The following is a 22,500-nucleotide window of genomic DNA, read 5'->3' on the forward strand; positions in this document are numbered from 1 at the left end:
CCCTGTCGTGTTGAGGTTGACCTCTGAGAGGGTCACTTGGTGCTGGTTGCTTCTCTCACTCTGCTCAAAAAAGAAAAAAAATGTCAAATGAATAATAAAATAAAATAAAATAAAAATGAGACATATAAGATATTTAAAATTTCTCAAGGATAACCTGTTTCAGATTCAAATACTGGGTTTATTGAATGTCATAAATTTGTTTAATTTTAAAGGAAGATATCTATTTATTCTATTTTATTATTTAAAGTAAATAAATAATAAAATAGAATAAAAATAAGATATATAAGATGTTTAAAATTTCTATTTTATTAAAGTAAATAAATAATAAAATCGAATAAAGATAAGACATATAAGATATATAAAATTTTTCAAGGATGACCTGTTTCAGATTCAAATACTGGGCTTATTCAGTATCATAATTTTGTTTAATTTAAAGGGGTATATTTTCTAATACTAGGGTGAAATGAATAATAAAATAAATGAATAATAAAATAAACTAAAATAAAATAAAAATGAGACTTATAAGATATTTAATATTTTTCAAGGATGACCTGTTTCAGATTTGAATACTGGGCTTATTGAATGTCATAAATTTGTTTAACTCAAAGGGGTATATTTTTTAATGCTAGAGTGAAATTTAATATATTGGCATGAATTAAAATGAGTTTCTCTGTTTATTCAAAAATAAATGGCCAAGTATTCCTAGTTTTGGCAATAAATGATTTGATTTCATTATTCAGTCATTCAAGTTTAGGTGACGATGCAAAGCATTATTACCCTCAAACAAGGTCTCTTCGCATTTTAGTAATTTACGTACATTTTCATGTTTATTTTATTAATAATTTGTTAATTTATTTTCAATTTTCATAATAACTTATCGCTTTTTCTGCATTCCCTATTACCTTCTGTTACTTATATAAAAAAAAAAAAAAAAAAAAAAAAAAAAAATATATATATATATATATATATATATATATATATATATATATATATATATATATATATATATATATATATATATATATATATTCTTTGGAAGTTCGAATTCGAAGTCAGTGGCCCCGTGGGATTGTTTTAAATATTGGTTCATGCTCTGAATAATAATAATAATAATAATAATAATAATAATAATAATAATAATAATAATAATAATAATAATAATAATAATAATAATAGTAAATTTTTAAGCATTTCTTCATTAATTTGAGTGAAGACTTTACCATTGTGTTAGTAGCATTCACTACTTCCCAGCTATTTAGCTTCGCTAACCAAACATATAAAAATTCAAGTTTATTACAAAAACGACATCAAGGAAACTTCATGAATCCAGCACATAACTGACTCTCCATTCACCACTGATTTGGGGATAGTTTTGTTCAAACACCCCACGGGAAATATGATGTATTTTTATTCACGGTTTAGCAAGTCAAATCACGCGTACATATTTTCATCTAATGCAGAAAGGTGTGGTAAACTATTTCCCATGGCCGTTTTTTACTGGAATGTTGAAAATAAGGCTGAGAAATATGATGTTTTATGCTTTATGACGGAATATCCTACACAAGACGAGAAGTATCAGACCGTAAAATATACTCAGTCGATCTTTTTATGTTTATTACCTGAGCCTCGACATACTATGGGGAAATATGAAGCTTAAAACTTCGAATACTAATGGTTTTATCCTCCGTTAGACACGAGTCATATCAGACCACAAAAGAATAGACATAGTCCATCGTAAGGAGTAAGTCTACAAACTAATTTGTTGTTGTTGTTTTTGCTGTTTTTGTTGTTGTGGCTAGGGTGGGGGGGGCCGGGGTGGTGGGGAAGATTGCTAGGAAATCCCTATGGAAAAGCCTAAAAAGGTCTGAAAAAGGTGTTTGGTGTTGAGTTAAAGATACAGAAATTTTAGGTAAGGATATTTATGATTTATTTATTAGAATGAAAAAAAAAAAATAACGTACGTATTAAACAGTGCAGAAAAAATATTTCTAATAAAATATAGCGTATTTATTCTAAAGTTGCAATGATCTAGGCACTTTAAAGTTGCAAAGATCTGGGCATTTTAAAGTTGCAATGATCTGGGAACTTAAAATTTGAAATGATCTGGGCACTTTAAAGCTACAATGTTCTGGGCACTTTAAAATTGCAGCAATGATTTGGGTTCCCTAAACTTGCAACGATCTGGGCACTTAAAAATTGAAGTGATCTGGGCACTTTAAAGCTGCAACGATCTGGGCACTTTAAAACTACGATGATCTGGGCACTCTACAACTGCAACGATCTGTGCACTTTAAAATTGCAACGACCTGGTCACTCTAAAGTTGCAGCAATGATCTGGGCACTGGAGGTACATGAAATTGGTTCTTAGGATTCAACAGTTCCTACTTGTCACGAATCCGACTCGAGCTATGTTTCAGAGCTCAAATGAAACAAATGAAAGCTCCCGCGCTGCTCCGGTATCTGTACTCAGTTTTTTTCCATCTGTCCACCCGCCTGTGGTGTTCGCGCATGGTAACACCGTGTCCCGGGCTTTAAGTGGCCACGCTATGTGTAAATTTGAGGTAAATAAAAAGGATATCTGGGTGTACATTTGCGCATACAGTAAATTATTTAAATACTTTTCAGTTACAAATGTAACCCAGATATCCTTTTATTTACCTAAAACTTACACAGCGTAACTATTTAAAGGCCTGGACGCAGTGTTACCATGCGCCAACACCACAGGCGGGTGGACAGATGGGAAACAACCGAGTATAGTCAGCCTATTGCTGACTCATATTAATATCTTAAACTCTATAATTAAATAAATAAGTTAACATTGTTAAATGAGTGAGACTGGTTGTATTGAAAAAGGTATTTTCTTTCACTGACTTGGATTTCCCATCTAAATCTATTGGGCTTTAGGTAAAGGGGGGATTTATATAGGGGATATATATATATATATATATATATATATAATATATATATATATATATATTATATATATATATATATATGTATGTATATATATATATATATATATATATATATATATATATATATATATATATATATATATATACAGAACACCAGTTACTGTTGAGCTCTTGAGAGAACCTAAATAACAAAAGATAGGCTCCTTACGCAAGCAAACCATTAGACTAAAAACCTCTCCAATATGTTCCTTACGCAAGCAAACCATTAGACTAAAAACCTCTCCAATATTTGTTTTTTTTTTTTTTTTTCCTTACGCAAGCAAGCCATTAGACTCAAAATCTCTCCAATATGTTCCTTACGCAAGCAAGCCATTAGACTCAAAATCTCTCCAATATGTTCCTTACGCAAGCAAACCATTAGACTAAAAACCTCTCCAATATGTTCCTTACGCAAGCAAGCCATTAGACTCAAAATCTCTCCAATATGTTCCTTACGCAAGCAAGTAAGCCATTAGACCAAAACAACTCTCCAACTGCTGGACAGTGAAAACCGGCCAGTGTAACTGTTCAATCCGCCAACGTTTTTGTCTGTTTACAGATACCTTAGCCTACGGCAGATCTTCACAGGACTTACGGATCTCCCCCTACCCTACCCTACCCCCCAACCCCTTTTGAAAAGACGCCATGCGTGGGATGACAAAAGCCTGTCGTTTTGCCCCTTCTAATGAGCAGGTTTTCTGTCGAACCTTTAAGGGAATTGTGACGGCGGAGTCTGATTTGTATTGATAAAGATCAAGAGATGCAGCGCAACGATTGTCAGAGCAATGTAAAGGGACGCTGATTTGTCAGACTTGTCTGGTTTTTCAGAGTTCTTAAGTACTGTGGCGTAATTCTGGTATGCGTACTGACGCACGTCCATATATGAATACATGCGTGCATTTTTTTTACATAGGCCTATCTGATTGTCTACCTATCTATCAATCCATTTGTCTATCTATATTCTACACACCCGTGGAATATACACACATGGATATATATATATATATATATATATATATATATATATATGTGTGTGTGTGTGTGTGTGTGTGTGTGTGTGTGTGTGTATTAGCTGAATCACGAAAGTTTGGAACGTGATAAATGCATAATTAAAGTTATAAGCTGCTTCCGTTGTTTATCTTTCTTTCGTGGCTTATACATAAATACATACATAATTATATACATAAATAATACTATATATATATATATATATATATATATATATATATAATAAAAATCCTACAATTTTAAGAATGTAAAAAAGATTTAATATACAATAGAAGACTAAATGTTTGTGACTCATCAAAATTGTAGGTGTTTAAGGATGTAAAAAAAAATCCTACAATTCTAAAAATCTCAAAATCATATAAATGACAACTGAAGATCTGTAAAAATATGACAACCCCCCGATTCCCTTGGCAGAGGAAAGATCAAAGCGAGGTGAAGCCTTAGGTGGTGAGGTCATGACGATTACTCAAATAGCAGAGAGGAATCTGGAGCCATGTGTGAAAAGTCGAGTCATATTTGGATTGTCAGTCCTCTGTGTCGAGTCTTCTTTCATTTGAGAAGGGGAGATAAGAAAGGGGAGAGAGAGAGAGAGAGAGAGAGAGAGAGAGAGAGAGAGAGAAGCTATCTTTTAATGGTCGTTCATGAGGCAACCTTTTGTATTCAGTAATATTATGTTTATGTCTAAGTGTTACAAAGGGGAGTTGAAAGAGAGACAGTGGACATATATATATATATATATATATATTATATATATATATATATATATATATATATATATAGAGAGAGAGAGAGAGAGAGAGAGAGAGAGAGAGAGAGAGAGGGCTATCTTTTAATGGTTGCTAGGAATGCAACCTTGTATTCAGTAATACTATGTTCATTCCCCATAGGTGTTACAAAGTAGAGAGAGAGAGAGAGAGAGAGAGAGAGAGAGAGAGAGAGAGAGGCTATCTTATAATGTTTGTTCATGAAGCAACCTTGTATTCAGTAATATTATGTTTATTCCCCATAAGTATTGCAAAGGGGAGAGAGAGAGAGAGAGAGAGAAGAGAGAGAGAGAGAGAGAGGACTATCTTATAATGGTCGTTCATGATGCAACCTTGTATTCAGCAATATTATGTTTAATGCCTTATAAGTGTTACAAAAGGGAGAGAGAGAGAGAGAGAGAGAGGCTATCTTACAATGGTTGTGGATGATACAACTTTATATTAAGTAATTTTCCATTCCTCCATAAGTGTTACAAAGGAGAGAGAGAGAGAGAGAGAGAGAGAGAGAGAGAGAGAGAGAGAGAGAGAGAGAGAGAGGCTATCTCATTGTGGTTTTATATAAAGGATGCATCCTTACATTCAGTTATGCTCATTCCTCCATAATTATTTCAAACATGTTCCAGAAATATTGAAGGTTATTTTAATGAAGGGTGTCGATCAACAGCTTGGACAAAATAAGGGAAACAAAAGCGTTGGATAAGATAAAGAGAGAAATGTAGAGAAAGTTACCATAGGGACATTTTTTGGTACATAAACTCAAAAGAACAAAAGAAGAATCTTGATGATAATATAAGAACCAAAAATATTTAAGAATGTCTTTGGACTCATTCTTGGGGCATTAAACTGAAAGAAGGATTATAATACAGTAAAATCACAGGGCTTTGCCCCATGCCCCATGCACTGACCACCACGTTGATGCCCGGTGTGGGAAAATACTGTATGGACGGTTTCTCTGCCGGGACGTAGCGGTAGAACTCCCTGTTGGCTTTGTACCACTTGACCGAATACAACTGGTCCCCCTCCAGGTCGAATTCGCAGGTCATCAGCACCTCTCCGCCGAAGACGGCCAAGGAGGGCACGTTGAAACGCACCCACTTCAACGCCAGACCTGTGGGAGAGAGAAGAAAAGAATTAGGACCTGATTTCTGAGAGTAATGGGTCGTTATATCTGCTGCTCACTTTGACAGTCTGTTTACCTTTTCCGCTCGGAGGGAGTGGCTCCAGATCAGTGTACCTCTTCCCCTCAGAGAGACTACCTTCAGGTCAGTATATCTTTACCCCTCGGAGGACCCTCTCCTAATCATTACCTTTTCCCCTCGAATGGATGGGCTTAAAACCCGATTCTAAGCTTGCATTTTGGCATACGTTTTGTAGCCATGATCCACACTGGCTACCACTTACTGCAGAGACAGTGGTTTTTCACAGAACTTGCATACAATACCCTGTCCTTCTACGGGGTATGAACCTTTGTCTTATGCCCATTGTAGAAGGGTTCTGTCGATAGACTACAAGACTAGAACACACGTGCTTAAATACACACGCACACACACACACTATATTTATATATATATATATATATATATATATATATATATTATATATTATAACATATATATATATATATAATATATATAATGATATATATATATTTATATATATATATATATATATATATATATATATATATATATATGTATAATAGAAGCTCACTCTCGACATGGTTCGGAAGTCACGTAAAGCTGTTGGTTCCGTTGCTGAATAACTATAATATATATATATATATATATATATATATATATATATATATATATATATATATATATATATATAATATATATATATATATATATATATATATATATATATATTGTGTGTTTGTTTGTGTATGTTTGTTGTGATCATTTGGTTTATATATACAAAGTAATCATCACCATCCTGTAGTTTAATACGCAGTAAAAAAAATCGCATAATATTCTACAACAGTTCAATGTCTGCTCTACAAGAGAATGTAGCCAGCGACATCAAGAGCTGCTGTTGTCGGGAACCACAGAAGAACCACCTTTTTTTTTTTTTTTCGTGAGATGCACGATCCCGAGAGATCAGCCAATCGGGACCCCGAAAGGTGTAGTTAGAGGACAGCTCCTCATGACGAAGAAGATGAAGAAGTAGAAGGAGAAGAAGAAGAAGAAGTAAGACGGGAACATTTGAAAAGACCTCTTTCTGTCGCAGCCTTTGCATGTTGATAAAGCTAGTTGCTGCCTTGACTCCCAGCTCCAGCATCCCGCTGACTTTTTATCCGAGGTTTTTTTTTTTTTTTTTTTTTGGTGCTTTTCGGAATTGCTTTCATACTGCGACCTTTTTGTTGCTCCCCTGCTGTTACTTCCGCAGCTGTTGTTGCTGTTGCTAGTGCTGCTTTTGCTGCTGCTGCTGCTGCATTCGCTGCAGCAACAGCCACAGCAGCAGTTGCAATTCTCCCCACGAAGAGATAAACGCCAGGAGACGAAGAGTGGAGAAGATGGCGTCGGCAGATCTGATCGCCAAAATGGATATTGGATGATGAAGTTTTCGCTTTTAAACCAGCTGGTTGCTGCTCTCTCTCTCTCTCTCTCTCTCTCTCTCTCTCTCTCTCTCTCTCTCTCTCTTTTTAACAGAAACTAAAATAAAAGATGACCCTCTGATTCAGTTCAGACATTTATTAAATGTAACTCTCTCTAAAAGTAAAAGAAAAAAAATTGAAAATGACCCACTGATTCAGTTCAGACATTTATAAAAAATAATGAAACGCTCTCTCTCTCTCTCTCTCTCTCTCTCTAACTATCTCTCTCTCTCTCCCCAAAAACTAAAAAAAAAAAAAAAAAATTGAAGAGACCCACTGATCAGTTAGACATTTATTAAAATATAATGAAACTCTCTCTCTCTCTCTCTCTCCCCTCTCTCTCTCTCTCTCTCTCGCTCTCTCTCTATCTCCCTCTCTTCTTTGCCTCTCTCTCTCTCTCTCTCTCTCTCTCTCTCTCTCTCTCTCTCTCTCTCTCTCTCTCTCTCTCTTTACCAAAAACTAAAAGAAGAAAAAAATTGAAGATGACCCACTAGTTCAGTTCAGACATTTATAAAATATAATGAAACTGTCTATTAAAAATAGTAATGGTATTAATAAAGAAACTGAATCTTAGGAAAGTGGGCTCATTTTCCAGAAGTGACACAATTAAAAAAATGTGTTTTTTGAGTAATTATTAATACCAGCAGGTAACCCAGTCTTCGTTTCATATCGCGGTGCAAACGTCTTATTTGTATTTGTAATACTAACCGCTAGAGGGCATGGCAGGTCACTATTACACTACAAGCGCCTCAGTGGTGTGATCGGTGGCCGCGAGTTCGATTCTCGGGCATTCCACTGAGGGGATAGAGATGTGTATAACTGGTGATAGAAGCTCACTCTCGACATGGTTCGGAAGTCACGTAAAGCTGAATAACTACTGGTTCAATGCAACGTAAAAACACCATACAAACAAACAAACTATTACACTACAGAGAGTCTACAGAATTTTAAACTGGAAATTGTATCTCCTGAAAAATAGCAATATTTGAGGTGTGTCACTCGTCTGGCAAATGAGCGATTTTATTTATCGATTTATTTTTTTTTATCATCTCGACTGGCTTAAATGAACAACTTAACCGTTAATAAGTCGAGACTTACGAACACACTCCCCAAATAGATATTCATTTTCTTTCATTCCGTGACGGAATCTGCATAAAATTTTTTTTTTATAGTTGGTTAAATTACCTGTCAGCGTTTGAATTATTAACCTTTTTTTGAATTCTCATTTTAAATTTATTTCATTTTATTTTATTTTCTCTTTTACTTTTCGTTCTTCATGGTGTGGGATTCGTTAACCATTTTGTTCTTTGTAAATTTTTTAATTATGATAACGCATAAATTGAAAATTACTATTTTATCATATGTATTTTCTTCTTTTACTGTCGTTCTTCATGGTGTGGGATCGGTAAACCAATTTTGCTTTTGTAAATTTTAATATGATACAACGCATAAATTGAAAATTACTATTTTATCATATGTGGCTGTTAACATCAGGTGATTAATGTTTTACATTCTGTCTTTATGATGTAATTAATATTTATAATAAATATTTCGTAAATATCTTTCAAATAAATACTTACTATAACGTAGCATTATATAACTTTTGTAGAATTTTATCTTAGTATTTCAATCACCCTGCGAGATATTATCTCTCCCTCTCTCTCATTATTATATATATATATATATATATATATATATATATATATATATATATATAGATATAATGAGAGTGAGAGAGATAGTATCTCGACGGGTGATTAAAATACGATAATAAAATACTACAAAATTATATAATGCTACGTTAAAGTAAGTATTTATTCTAATTATTATATTTACTAAATATTTATTATAAATGTTAATTACATCATGAAGATAGAATATAAAACATTAATCACCTGATACTAACGGCCACATGTAAAAAAAGTAATATTCAATTTATGCAGACTCATAATTAAAATTATATATATATATATATCAGTAAGGACACCAAGGCCAAAACCCGGAACAGCATTTTGTACAACTTTATTGGGACATGTTTCGAGTAGTACTATCACTCGTTATCAACCTACAAAATTAAAATGAATGACATTATAGTTCTTGCAATCAAATTCACAATAATAAAATGATATGAATAAAAATTATAAGAGTACGTTAAAAGATAGCTAATACTTTAAAAAATGAAATAAAAAATTGCTAAATGACACAATTGAGTAGATAAAATAAAATAAAGCAGAATGCAAATTAAAGTCACAAAAACGGATGGTACAAAAGAGCAGTAAATATACTAAGTCGATATACAAACCAGCAGGATGCAGACTAAAAACAAAAGTGAGGTAACGGCTACATTTCTAGCCAAGGAAGGCTTTATCTTAACAGAATATAAAACTTCTAAAATGTCGAGGTCTGTAGCAAACTGGGCAGAGGTTAAATTAGAAAAATCATCGATATGGTGACCAGACTCCTCGCTGTGTTCCCTAATTGCACTATAACAAGGTCTTGTAAGATAATTGCCTGTACGAAATGACTTACCAAGGTGCTCAAACCATCTCATCCAAGCTGATCTGGTAGTTTTCCAACGTAAGTGGCATCACAACCACTGCACTGCCAATTATAGATCAGATTGGACCGAAGGCTTGTTGGTAAAGGGTCTTTAATTTTAAAGAAATTTCCTAATTTATTTTGTAAAGTAAAATATATTTTGATATCTAGCTGAGGGTAACCAATGGACAAAATAGAAATTAATTGCTTTTTTAGATCGTAACTATAAGTTTCAGTAAAAGTTAAAGGTAGATAAATAACAGGTTTCTTTACGTTAGCAGTAATTTCAGGTTGTTTGTTTTCATATAATTTTCAAAGTTGTTTACCAATATATGTACTTACGTAATTCAACGGATAGCCATTGTTTTTTAAGAGTGACCTTAGAAATTCCAATTCTTCGTGTAAATTCAAATAGTCAGAACAAATTTTATATGCTCTGGTAACTAGCGTAAATATTAAATTCATCTTATATTTCAAAGGTGTAGCTGATTGAAATTTAGACAGAAGACCTGTGAAAGTAGGTTTCTAAAGACTGAAGTGTGAAATTTATTATTAAGATTTTTAACTTGAATATCTAGAAAAGCAAGTGTATGATAACCTTAGACTTCAGATGTAAATTCTATATTAATATGCTTACTATTAAGGTACTCTAAAAAACGAGGAATCTGGTCACGACTCTTAAAAATTAAGAAAGTATCATTAACATACCTCCTGTACAATAAGGGCTTAAAATCTAAATGGCAATCGTCTAACCATTTCTTCTTCATTAGCAGAGATGGTCCTATACTCGATCCGATACTAACACCATCAATTTGCTTATATAACAAACTGTTAAACAAAAAATAGCATTCTTTGGTAGCTAGGATTAAAAGTTCCTTTAACTGAGACCTGTTGAACCCGTTGACAGTACTCATTATTACTTTTAAACAGCTCATTTAGACAGATGTCAATCGTCTCATCCAGTGGAATTTGAGTGAAAAGAGACTTCACATCAAATGATGCCATAACACAATTATCAAAATTACAGTTTCTTAGGATGAGACAATTGACATCTGTCTAAATGAGCTTACTGATATGTAGATGACGCTTCCCTGCGGGTGTTTCAATTGTTATATATATATATATATATATATATATATATACATATATATATATATATACATACATGTATGTATGTATGTATGTATTATTGTATGTATGTATGTATGTATGTATGTATGTATATAGTATGTATGTATGTATATATACAGTATAGTATACATATAATATAAACTATATATCTAATATATATATATATATATATATATATATATATATATAATAAATATACTATATATATATATATATATATATATATAGATATATATATATATAATAAAAGGAGCCCATAAAAACACCAAAATATAGAGAGAAAGTAATATATTTCAGAGACTGCTGTCCTCCCTCTTCAAGTAGATGAATGAGAAAAGTTAACAGAAAAGTTGGTATTTATACCAAGAGGTCCATCCACAGGTAAGCCTATTTAGGTCACCCCCGCTTATTTTCTTCCATTAATCTTCTTAAGCGTTGGTTGAATGAAAATCTTGTCAATCACATCTGAATCCCATGCTCCTGTTGAGATGTTCATTACCTGCCTCTCTTTTATGAAGGCCGATTCCATCATTTGACTCTTTACCGGCAGTTGCTGCTATAAACTGTACGTGACAAATTACAGTTTATTCTATGGTTATGTTCACTTATATGGTTGAAAATAGCTGAGTTCTGTTGTCCATACCTAACTGACCGTTTGTGTTGTATTAATCTCTGGGGAAGTGATTTACCTGTAAATCCGATGTAAGATTGGTCACAGTCCTGGCATGGGATTTGATAAACCCCTGTGTCCTTGGGAGATGTCTTTTGTTGGACGTTAATCAGGGATTTGGCTAAGGTGCTTGGGTTAAGTAAATGCAAAGGGTTAGATTTTCCGAGGGTCTGAGTCACCATCATAATCGTGTCCAGGTGTGGAATTTTTATTTTATTGTTTGGGTGTATCTCTGGTCTTGTCTTTAGGGGGTCGGTAGAAGATTATATATATATATAATATATAATAGTATATAACTATTATATATATAGATATATATATATAATATATATTATATATATATATATTATATATATATGTATACTATATATTGGGTGTATCTATGGTCTTGTCTTTTGGGGGTCGATAGAAAATTATATATATATCTTACAAGTGTGTAATGTTAGTGGATCACATATCATGTATTGCTTGGAGACAGGCTGTAAGGGCCGCTTACTTAAGTGAAGGAATTTGGGTACGTAAGCGTTTAACCGAGAGATCTCTTGTCTTGGTGTCAAGCATTTACATTCGTTTGTACGGACGTTACAGGTCTAATAGACCAAGGCACTTGCGAAAGGCACATTCCTTTTGGTGAGCACAAAGAGGTCAGTTGGTACATGTCAGGTGTCGGGAGAGAAAACCCCCATCGTAAAGGTATGACACATATTTTGTAAGACTTAGAGAACCGTTACCTTTAAAAAGAGAGAGACGTGTGAAATACTTTCTTTACTTAAATTACTTTGAAAAGAGTGATGTGTGAAGTGTATCTTTTATCCATAGTTATCTTTATTACAGGTGGGTTATATTCCATGGTACTAGAGACGGGAATCTCTAACCTGACTAATATGATGAACTTATTGACATTTTGGGTCTGGGAGTGAATTCTTAGTCAGGAGGGTAGAATGTCAACTTACTAGTTTTCTTTATGGGCAGATTTGGGTGTTCTGTCATTATGACTTGTTAATCATTTTGTTCTATTCTATATTCATCTGCTTTGGGTAATAAATAGTATATTTTTATACTTACAAGATCTTAATAGCCTAACGACATGGTTGCAGACAGAGGGCACCATTGACAACAGTTAAGGGTTTCCAATTTGTGTAGCTTTAATAAAAGGGGGGGGGTGGGGGGGGGGGTGGGTAAGAGTTGTGACTGGCGGTTTAAGAGGCTTTTTATATATTTTATAAGCTGTAGGTACGCTAACGAAGAGACTGGTGACCAGTTAGACATAGATGTTTTTATTGGTAGGAAAAGGGGTTACAATCATGTCACAGGCAACTCGGGGCTCTTTTTGCTGATTCAATGGGTTGGGCAGTGAGAAGCTGTTCGTCTCTCGGGCTAAGTCAATGTCAGCCATCTTGGGATTCTTGAATACCAGTGTTTTAAAACGTGAAGGGGAAAAGTTTGATTTTCGACGTATTAAAGTGTTTCACAAGTGTGGTAAATAGTTCACGCATATTTGCGGTGTGTATACGAATTCGGTTTCCAGTCATATGAAGATGTGTGTATTTTCAAGTTTTCTTTCTTATTTTCTTCTTTTTATCTTTTATATTTTTTTTTTTACTTTTTTTTTTTTTTTTTTTTTTTTGTTTATATTCCTTTGTTTGTTTGTGGTGAATTTACTCGAGCGTAGTTTTTTGTTGCGAGTCACACCCTGAGAGAGAGAGAGAGAGAGAGAGAGAGAGAGAGAGGCGAGAGCTGGTGTGTGAGATGGTCGCCGGGGTGTAGCACTTAGTAAGCGTTTTGCATTTTTTTTTCTTTTTCTATCCCCTCCCTATTTTTTGTTGTTGTTGTTGCTTTCGTGGTATAATATACTGGGTGTGGGTGTGGGGCGCGTTTGCCTTTTGTTATCCATTATTGGGGGAAAATTTGTATTAATTTTTCTGGATTGGGTTTTGTGTATATAAATACATTGATGTTATTGAGATCGGGGAATCTTATAGAACAAAAGAGCTTTCGGAAACGGAGAATGATGGCGGACACTACAACGCTACTACATCACGTAACGAACGTGAGTGCGGGCGTAAGTCCATTTAGAGGGATGGTAGATGGCGTTCTAGCACAACCTGTCCAAATTTTTATTGAAGGAGTGAATAATTATTTAGCGGGAAAGAATATATCAGACGATATAGAGGCATTTAGAGAGGTGAAAGCTTTGCTAGATTTCATTAGGGGAGACCTCTCCCATCATTGCCGGAGTTTCTAATTTACAAAATGTCATACCTGGACGGACTTGCAAGCATTTTTGAAAACAGCTTATGGCTCAAAGGAACACGGAGATATGGTGAGGGACCTTCGAGGTCTTTATAAACTACGGAAGGGCACTAATAGCCTCGTAGAACATAGTTCAAAACTTTCTGATGAAGTGGCGGATTGGGTAGGAAAATTGAAAACATCTAAATAGGTTACAGGGAATAATGTCTCTCTTGATAACATTCATAAACTGATCTATTTTTTCCTGCTCTTTTTTCCCTGCTCCCTCATGATGTACTGGATGCAATAGTGAATAGCTTTGATGAAAAGATTGAAACTACTTCAGACGAAGAATTACTTTATGCCCAAATTGAGAAACATATTTCTAAATGTCCCACTGTAGATAGCACAATTTTTAATGGGAAAGGCCCGAGGGATAGAGTGCAAAGAGACACAGAATTTTCTCCTCCCCGTCTGTGCGCGAAAGTTGAACATAACAAAAGATCGATCGATCAAAAGCAACAGCAGTTGCGCTGTTTCAACTGCAATAAACCAGGGCATCCAAAGAAATTGTGTAGGGTTAAATATTGTGGAATGTGTAAGAGTACCAATCATTATTGGCAGTCTTGTCCGTCTCAGATACGGAGAGATGCGAGGCCTACACCTCAAGGTTCGTGTAATTATAATGTGAGAACTTCCCAGGCAGGTCAAACCAGAGGGCAAAGAGATCGGCAAAATTTTTGGAAGCCCGAACAACAAAAAGGGTACAGGTGATTGGTAAATGCCACTGTGGTCTCGTCGGGGACGCCCCAGAGCCCAGGCCTATAGTCTATGGAACAGTAGGGGATGTGGATATCCCGATATTTATAGACTCAGGGGCATCAATGAATCTAATGGACTATAATTTGTATCAATCCAGGTTTTCCAATTACCCTTTGCAACCCTCTACGGAGACGGTGTGTGATGTGCAAGCCCATAGATTAAATACCCTGGGTTGTGTTCAAATACAGGTTACTCTCGGTGACAGAGTGCTAACAGAACCATGTTTGGTAATGAAAGGAATTGCGTTGGGCAACAGACTTTTGCTGGGTCACCCTGCTTGTAGAAGACAAGATTTCGATCCATGCGGGTGTTAATGGGATAACAGTCGGGATACTGCTGTTTTTCTGCCTTATGAGGACGTGAATAGAATGGAGGACATGGAGGTTATTGAAAGAGGAGATGTGCTCGGTGATATTAATGGCGGTGATACGAGTGTTATGGAGAAAGGTAATATTAAAACCCAAGTTGCTGATATGGGAAATGATTACGGGGTTCTATCAGAGTTCACAGTGATAACAGTGGTGGTGATGATACTTTGGATGGTGATGTTGATACTAATATTGATGTTATTTTTGATACTAACAATGCTGGGGATGATACTGAGGGTGGTAATGTGTATGGGGCGGTGGAAACGTGAGGTACTAACCACAAATATAGAGGTGTTTTATTCGAAGATATTATGTTACTACCTGGTTCGAAGACTATGGTAAAAATTAAATTGAAGGAAATGAGAAAACCCACAGATGTGTGTGTTATTGAAAATAGCGAAAAGCTTAGAGGGGTTGTTAGCACGGCATCAGTGAACAGTGTATCCAAGGATGGGTTTACGTGGTTAGAGTTGCTAAACTGTAATGATACAGTTAGGAGATACCAGAAGAATACATATATATTGGATTTCCAAGATTGGAGTTGTGATATATATATATATATATATATATATATATATATATATATATATATATATATATCTATCTATATATATATATATATATATATATATATATATATATATATATATATATATATATATATATATATATATATTATATATATATATATTGGGTGTATCTCTGGTCTTGTCTTTAGGGGGTCGGTAGAAAATTATATAAAAATATACATAAATATAAATATATAATATTTTTATATATCTATATATATATATATATATATATATATATATATATATATGCAACCTATTAACTTACTTAAATATTATTAACTTACTTAAATATTATTCCCCGTTCCTTTACAGTAACAAGTAACTTATATAAATCATGTAAGTTTTGTCAATGAATAGACTTCCACATTCATTGGGGCGGGGGTCGATTGTCGGTAGTGGAATGTGAAGTAGGGGATAACCGCCTCCCCACCGCCCCGTCTTCCAGTAACTGGAAAGCCTTGCTGGAAAACTGGAAACCTGACAAGGAGCCAAAATGAGCACTGTCGGTGTAAGCTATTATTAGCCGGAATTCGATAGAGAGTGGCACCATGTTAGTTTAGTCGAAGACTCTCTCTCTCTCTCTCTCTCTCTCTCTCTCTCTCTCTCTCTCTCTCTCTCTCTCTCTCTCTCCTATATTAAGCATTAGACAAGAATAAGTAGGACAAAGAAAACGAAGCGACCAGAGACTTCAGGAATACCTGACATCGGTTCTCTCTCTCTCTCTCTCTCGGTTTGTCTGCCTAGTCTCTCCCTATCTCTCTGTATGTCTGTCAGTCAAATTTTGTCTCCTTCTCTCTCTCTCTCTCTCTCTCTCTCTCTCTCCACTGAATGTAAGTTAAGTATGCGATCGTTATATTTAAGTACCTGATCATTGTCCTCATACAAAATGGAAATAAGTAAAAAATTGTCATCTTCATTTTGTTAAAAAAAAATCGGACTTTACAATGGAACCTCTCTCGTATGATAGGTTTTTTACTTTTTATTCTTTACATTGTAATGATTGACAAAAGTTCATATATGCAGTCGTATTCCAGCACGGCACACACACACAACGTATACATACATACATACATATACATATATATATATATATATATATATATATATATATATATATATATATACACACACACACACACACACACACACATATATATATATATATATATATATATATATATATATATATATATATATATATATATATATATTCTGTGAATGTTAGAATCACCTTGAAAGGACTCATCAAAATCATCGACCCCGTCTAGGGAGTAAGCTGAGAAGAATAAGAAGAATAAGGAAAACAGGAACAATAATTGTAACGGTGTACATTTAAAGAATAACGAATGATGGAACGATTCGTTTAGAGAGTGTTAGAAACACCTAGAGAAGACTAAACACAAACGGCGACCCCGACTAGGAATTAGGCTGAGAAGAAGAAGATAGAAGAAAAATAAGTAGAAATAAATAAGTAAATCATATAACAGAGAACGGAAAAATATCTCCCAGTGGAAAAGAACATGGAAGCAAATCAGCCCAGCGCAGAGAGAACGACAGTGTCTACCGTACTAGAAAAAAATAGATTTAATTATAGAACTGAAGAATAGAACCCGGAGTTTTTTTTTTTTTTTTTTTTTTATCGTTCGGGTACTCTCGTAACCGGATATAAAATGCCCCTAGATCGTTAGAGTTAAAGGGAGACTGTAATAGCAGGACGCAAAACCCTTTTCGTCGGTTACGCCGACAGAGCTGTCGGCTGTATGGGCCACTAAAATATACCTGGAAGCAGACTGGATCCAATTTATGGCGACGTGTTCCAGGCTTCCAGCGCCATGGGAGCGTTCTTCCTTCCTGGTGTTTTTTTTTTCTAATTTAAATTTTTTTACTTAAATGTGGTTGTGGTTCATTTATTACATTATTTTTCTCTATTAAAATGTAGCTTTTATGTAGTGTACTGCTCGATTTTTTTTTTCATATTATTAATACAAAATTCTAGAATTTTTTTATTCAATTTTTTCATCGCATTTAATTTTATGACATATATGGTTGTGTTTTTTTAATGCAGTTTACCTTTCGATACTTTTCCATTCATATTATTGATGAAATTATAAATTTTGTATTCAATTTTTTTTTTCGCATTTAAATTTATTACTTAAACGTGGTTGTGTTTTTGTTTATGTAGGTTACCGCTCCATAAAAGTTATGCAGTTTGTACACATAGCTGTATATAAAAGAACAAGGCGTGATCCGATCTCCAACTTACTCGGGACATGTGCTAAAGTCTACGGTTAAATAGAGCCTGGTTCCACAAACGAAAAGGAAAATAAATACGCTATATTTTATTAGAAATAATTGTTCAGTACTGTTGAACATGCAAATTATTTTTCTACATTTTCATTGTAATATATAAATCATAAGTATCTTATCCTAAAATTCCTGTAGCTTAACTCAACGCGAAACACCTTTTTCTTACCCCTCCCAACAATAACAACGAAGTTGTTTGCAGGCTTACTCCCCGAGTAAGGGGAAACATTAATAATGCTTAAAAATAACAATGAAAAGGTGAAAACGTAATTAATATCGAATCTTTCGTAGACAGTGACCACCACAAGGGTTTCCGGGGGTCGTTATCAAAAGACTGATATTTCTTGGTGGTCATTATCTTTAGGATATTTACAGTCTTTTGTTAAAGTTTTTGCGGTAATCCCCAAGAGGCTTGTACCGAACACGCCGCAAAGGTGGGTACGTACCGGGCTTTGAACCCTTGGAGGCCACCATCTATGAAAAATCCCTAATCATTGATTTTATTGGTTTGAGTTAATTATACCAATTTCTGGTTAATTATGAAGCCACCCAAATCGAAAAAAAACCTGGAATTACAGTTTTAACTCCTTTGATTCTCGTCGATTAAAAAGAAAAAAAAAGTCGCGCTACTGAAACTGGAAATTACAATTTTCACTCCTTTGTTTCTCGTCGATTAAAGAAGAAGAAAAAAAAAAATAGTTCGCGCTGCTGAAACTATTTAGCACCAGAAGAAAGATCGCAGACACGGCTGTTGGCTATTCCATTGATTATTGAGCCACTTTTCAGCGTTAGTCTTGCCTAACGGCGTCACCGACGATGCAAGAACCAGAAATACACAATGGCTTTATGGGACCTGCATTTGGTCGAGGTATAAAGGCCATAAACATTGATTCCTCTTGACCGACGAAGACATTCTATCGAAACGGACATTGGGTTTCAAGTCAGATTTTATTTCTTATTTTTTATTTTTTTATTTTTTTTTTCATATCTTATCAATTCCTTAGACGGGAACGGGAGAAGGCGATGGATTGGAATTGTTTTTCTTTGTTTGATTTGAGAGTTTTTTTTTTTTCTCTCCCGACTTATGATAATAGAAAGAAAGGGTCTTGATATACGCATCGATGGATTGCAAGACGCAGATGATGCACAAACACACGCGCTCACACGCGTAGCATATATATATATATATATATATATATATATATATATATATATATCATATATATATATATATATATGTATATCGTTTTGTGTGCATTCCATCATGTATAAATAATCGATTACGAGAACAAACATTACGAATGCATACATGCAAAATGATCCTGCAATAACCTGTCAATCAATGAATATGAATAAGGCAAGCTGTGTATCATATGCACAGGGAATCAATGTCACTGCAAGCAGTCAGGTCCCTCATGGAATATTTACCTAAATAGATAAAAACAAAAAAAAAAAAAATTCGGGTGAAAATGTCTGATTTGAACTCAAAATTGTTAACGGGAAAAAAAAAAACACTTAAAAAAAAAGCGTTAGTTTCTTCGGCCCACCCAATCGAGTTATCTGTACAGCGTATAATCAAGTCCACTGAAAATAGATCTATCTGTCGGTAGTGTCAGCATAATGCTGTATGAGCCGCGACCCATGAAACTTTAACCACGACCCGGTGGTGACATGGCCTACATCGTTGCCACGATTATGGCTGATTTGAACCTTAAATAAAATATAACATACTGAGGCTAGAGGGCTGCAATTTGGTATGTTGATGATTGGCGGGTGGGTGATCAACATACCAATTTGCAGCCCTCTAGCCTCTGTAGTTTTTCAGATCTGAGGGCGGACAGACAAAGCCATCTCAATAGTTTCCTTTTCAGAAAACTAAAATGATATTTATTATGACCTAATTTAAATTGCTTTTACTAAATTCTGCCAATAGGTAGGCCTAAAAATCGAAAAAAATTTCAGATAAATAAATAAAAATTGTGCAATATATAGCAAATTAACTATAAAAAAAGTGATCTACCAATTCTGCAACTCATACTATTAACTGTTTTGAAAATTCTTTTGGTTCTAGTAATATATGAAAGAAATTAAGAAAGGTGATTATCGGTGAATTTAACAGTCTGCAATTAATTCATTTCTTATAGAATTCCCAGACTATTTACCGGAGGATTTGGAAAGTTATTAATGATAACTGAAGCGAAGTTACAAGACCAACGTATCTTGGTTCTTATACAAGTCGAAGACAAAGGTGTGTGGTACTATAGTAGATTCACATCAACCGCGCATTTGATATCTAGGCCAGTCCTTACGACGCTCCTGATTGGCTGTTGATAAGCCAGTCACAGGGCTGGAAACTCTCAGTCTCTCTCGAGAGTTCACATAGGCAGGTTGCATCTTCCACCGCTCCTGAGGGATACGTCTTTCAAAAGTATCACTCAGGAGAGGTACACACATGCATCCTGCCTATGTGAACTCTCTCGAGAGACTGAGAGTTTCCAGCCCTGTGACTGGCTTATCAACAGCCAACCAGGAGCGTCGTAAGGGACTGGCCTAGACGCCAGATGCACGGTTGATGTAAATCTACTATAGTTCAACCGACTCGGCGCCAGTATGGCGATGCCCGGAAATATTATTTGAAGACTTTTCCGATGTATCAATTAAGCCTTCTCGCTTCCCCTTAATCAAAGGCCTCTCCAAAGGAACTATTTTATACATTAATATTCCCCATGAGCTATTTTATACATTAATATTACTTCTATCAACGGCGCCATAGCAGCGAAACTTCTCAATAATATTACCTTCGGATTCGCTGGAATGACTTCCTTCCCTAGGTGACAGGGAAATTCCCCGGCTGTCAGGGACAAATCCCTGGTCACAGGGAATTATTTTGGGACTCTAGTGAAACCTAGAATGAGGGCGATAATTCCTTCGGTATCATTAGCAATTTCTCAAGCGCAGATCATTTCAAAATGAAATTCATGTAGGTATAATAGAAAACCCTTATTTTGCCATTGTAATATACTATGGCAGTTTCGGTTAAACCTAATAAAGAGACGTTGATTCAAATGATTCTTAACATAAGTCTAAGAACTGCGGTCATTACAGCCTGTGGAAAATGAGTTCCGAGACATTATTAGAAATCTACTTCAATTAGTAAACAAATTTCCGAACATTATAGCATAAGTTCAAGGTAAAAATTATAGACTAGCTTAGCACAAAAAAAAGTAAACATTTCTAAACATCTAGCTTAAATCCACGTCAAAAAATGACAGACTTGAAGTTGAATGCATTGAAGAGTTACGGACTTGTAACTGATCGGCGTTGGCGGCGCTGCATTCCAATGAGAAACTGCAAAAGCTCTTTGGTTACCGTAATATATCTCTCCGCGCTACTTCTTTCTTCCATATGACGTGTTTCAATTTCCTAAACGACCGTCGGCGAATGTGCGTTGTTTACCTTTCTTTCTTATGCAAAATAGTTGAGGTTTCGCTGAATTATTGAGTAACATTGACCCCCGAGACAGTCTAGTGACTCTAGTCGATCGAGGCGAAACTAACTCCAGTCGGTGGCACAATCGTCATTAAATTACTCAGTTCGGAGTGACGTAATGTAACGTAATGTTGTGTCATTCATTTACTGCTGAAATTACTTCATTGATTAAAACTTTGACATACTGGTATTTTGAAATCTGAAAGAGGAGTCAGTAGTGATTAACGCTTTCACTTCTTCCGTTTCCTTACGAACTTCAGCTGTGGTTTACAGAGACCATTCGAGAAACATTACTTGTTTTGCCCCATTTTGTTCGTATTTTGTTTGATATTATTCTGTTAATTCATCTGTTTGTTTACGTGCATTTTTCGAGCCATATTTTGTGTCGAATGTTTACCCATATCAGTTGTCTTTCATATTTTCTGTTTATATATATATATATATATATATATATATATATATATATATATATAAGTAACAGCTTCAAAATAATTTCCGAACAAAACACGAAAAATCGTAAATAATAAAGTCAACCATTATGCATCGAAAACGAGAAGTGTTATCAACAATCTAGAAACGTAACTGAGACTAAAAATAGTTTTGCACATCACAGCCTATTTTTTCCAGCTTGCAGACTTGCCAGGAATCCATTCAAGCAATTCTCTTCCGTTTCTGTGCCTATATTAAAAATGTGATACACTTAAGTAATGTATATATATATATATATATATATATATATATATATATATATATATATATATATATATATATATATAATAATGCTTTTATCTGGACAACTCAGGCGAGCTCATTAGCTAGATTAACCGCGGAAGATCATTTCAAACTACATTATTTTACTTTGGCCATTCCGAAACTATCGAATTATACATACATCTACTCATCCCAGCTAAGATGCGCCTCAGTGGCGTGGTCGGTATGGTCTTGGCGTCCCACATCGGTGGTCGCGGGTTCGATTCTCGGCCATTCCATTGAGGAGCGAGAGATGTGTATTTCTGGTGTTAGAAGTTCACTCCCGTTGTGGTTCGGAAGTC

At 34.8% G+C, this 22,500-nt stretch overlaps 1 protein-coding gene across 1 annotated transcript in view; it reads right to left on the bottom strand.

Moving 5' to 3' along the window:
• Positions 1 to 22,500, bottom strand: part of LOC135226435 (cell adhesion molecule 2-like) — an 82,686-nt gene that overhangs the window by 14,174 nt on the left and 46,012 nt on the right. Inside the window, exons 2-3 of the mRNA XM_064265993.1 lie at positions 5,632 to 5,834; positions 1 to 60 (exon numbers count right to left, since the gene is read on the bottom strand). The exon at positions 1 to 60 is cut by the window's left edge and continues 76 nt beyond it. Of these exons, the coding sequence (XP_064122063.1) occupies positions 1 to 60; positions 5,632 to 5,834 (263 nt within the window). The remainder of the gene's footprint in view (positions 61 to 5,631; positions 5,835 to 22,500) is intronic.

The sequence above is a fragment of the Macrobrachium nipponense genome, chromosome 14 (genome assembly GCF_015104395.2).
Source record: "Macrobrachium nipponense isolate FS-2020 chromosome 14, ASM1510439v2, whole genome shotgun sequence".
Classification (NCBI taxonomy): domain Eukaryota; kingdom Metazoa; phylum Arthropoda; class Malacostraca; order Decapoda; family Palaemonidae; genus Macrobrachium; species Macrobrachium nipponense.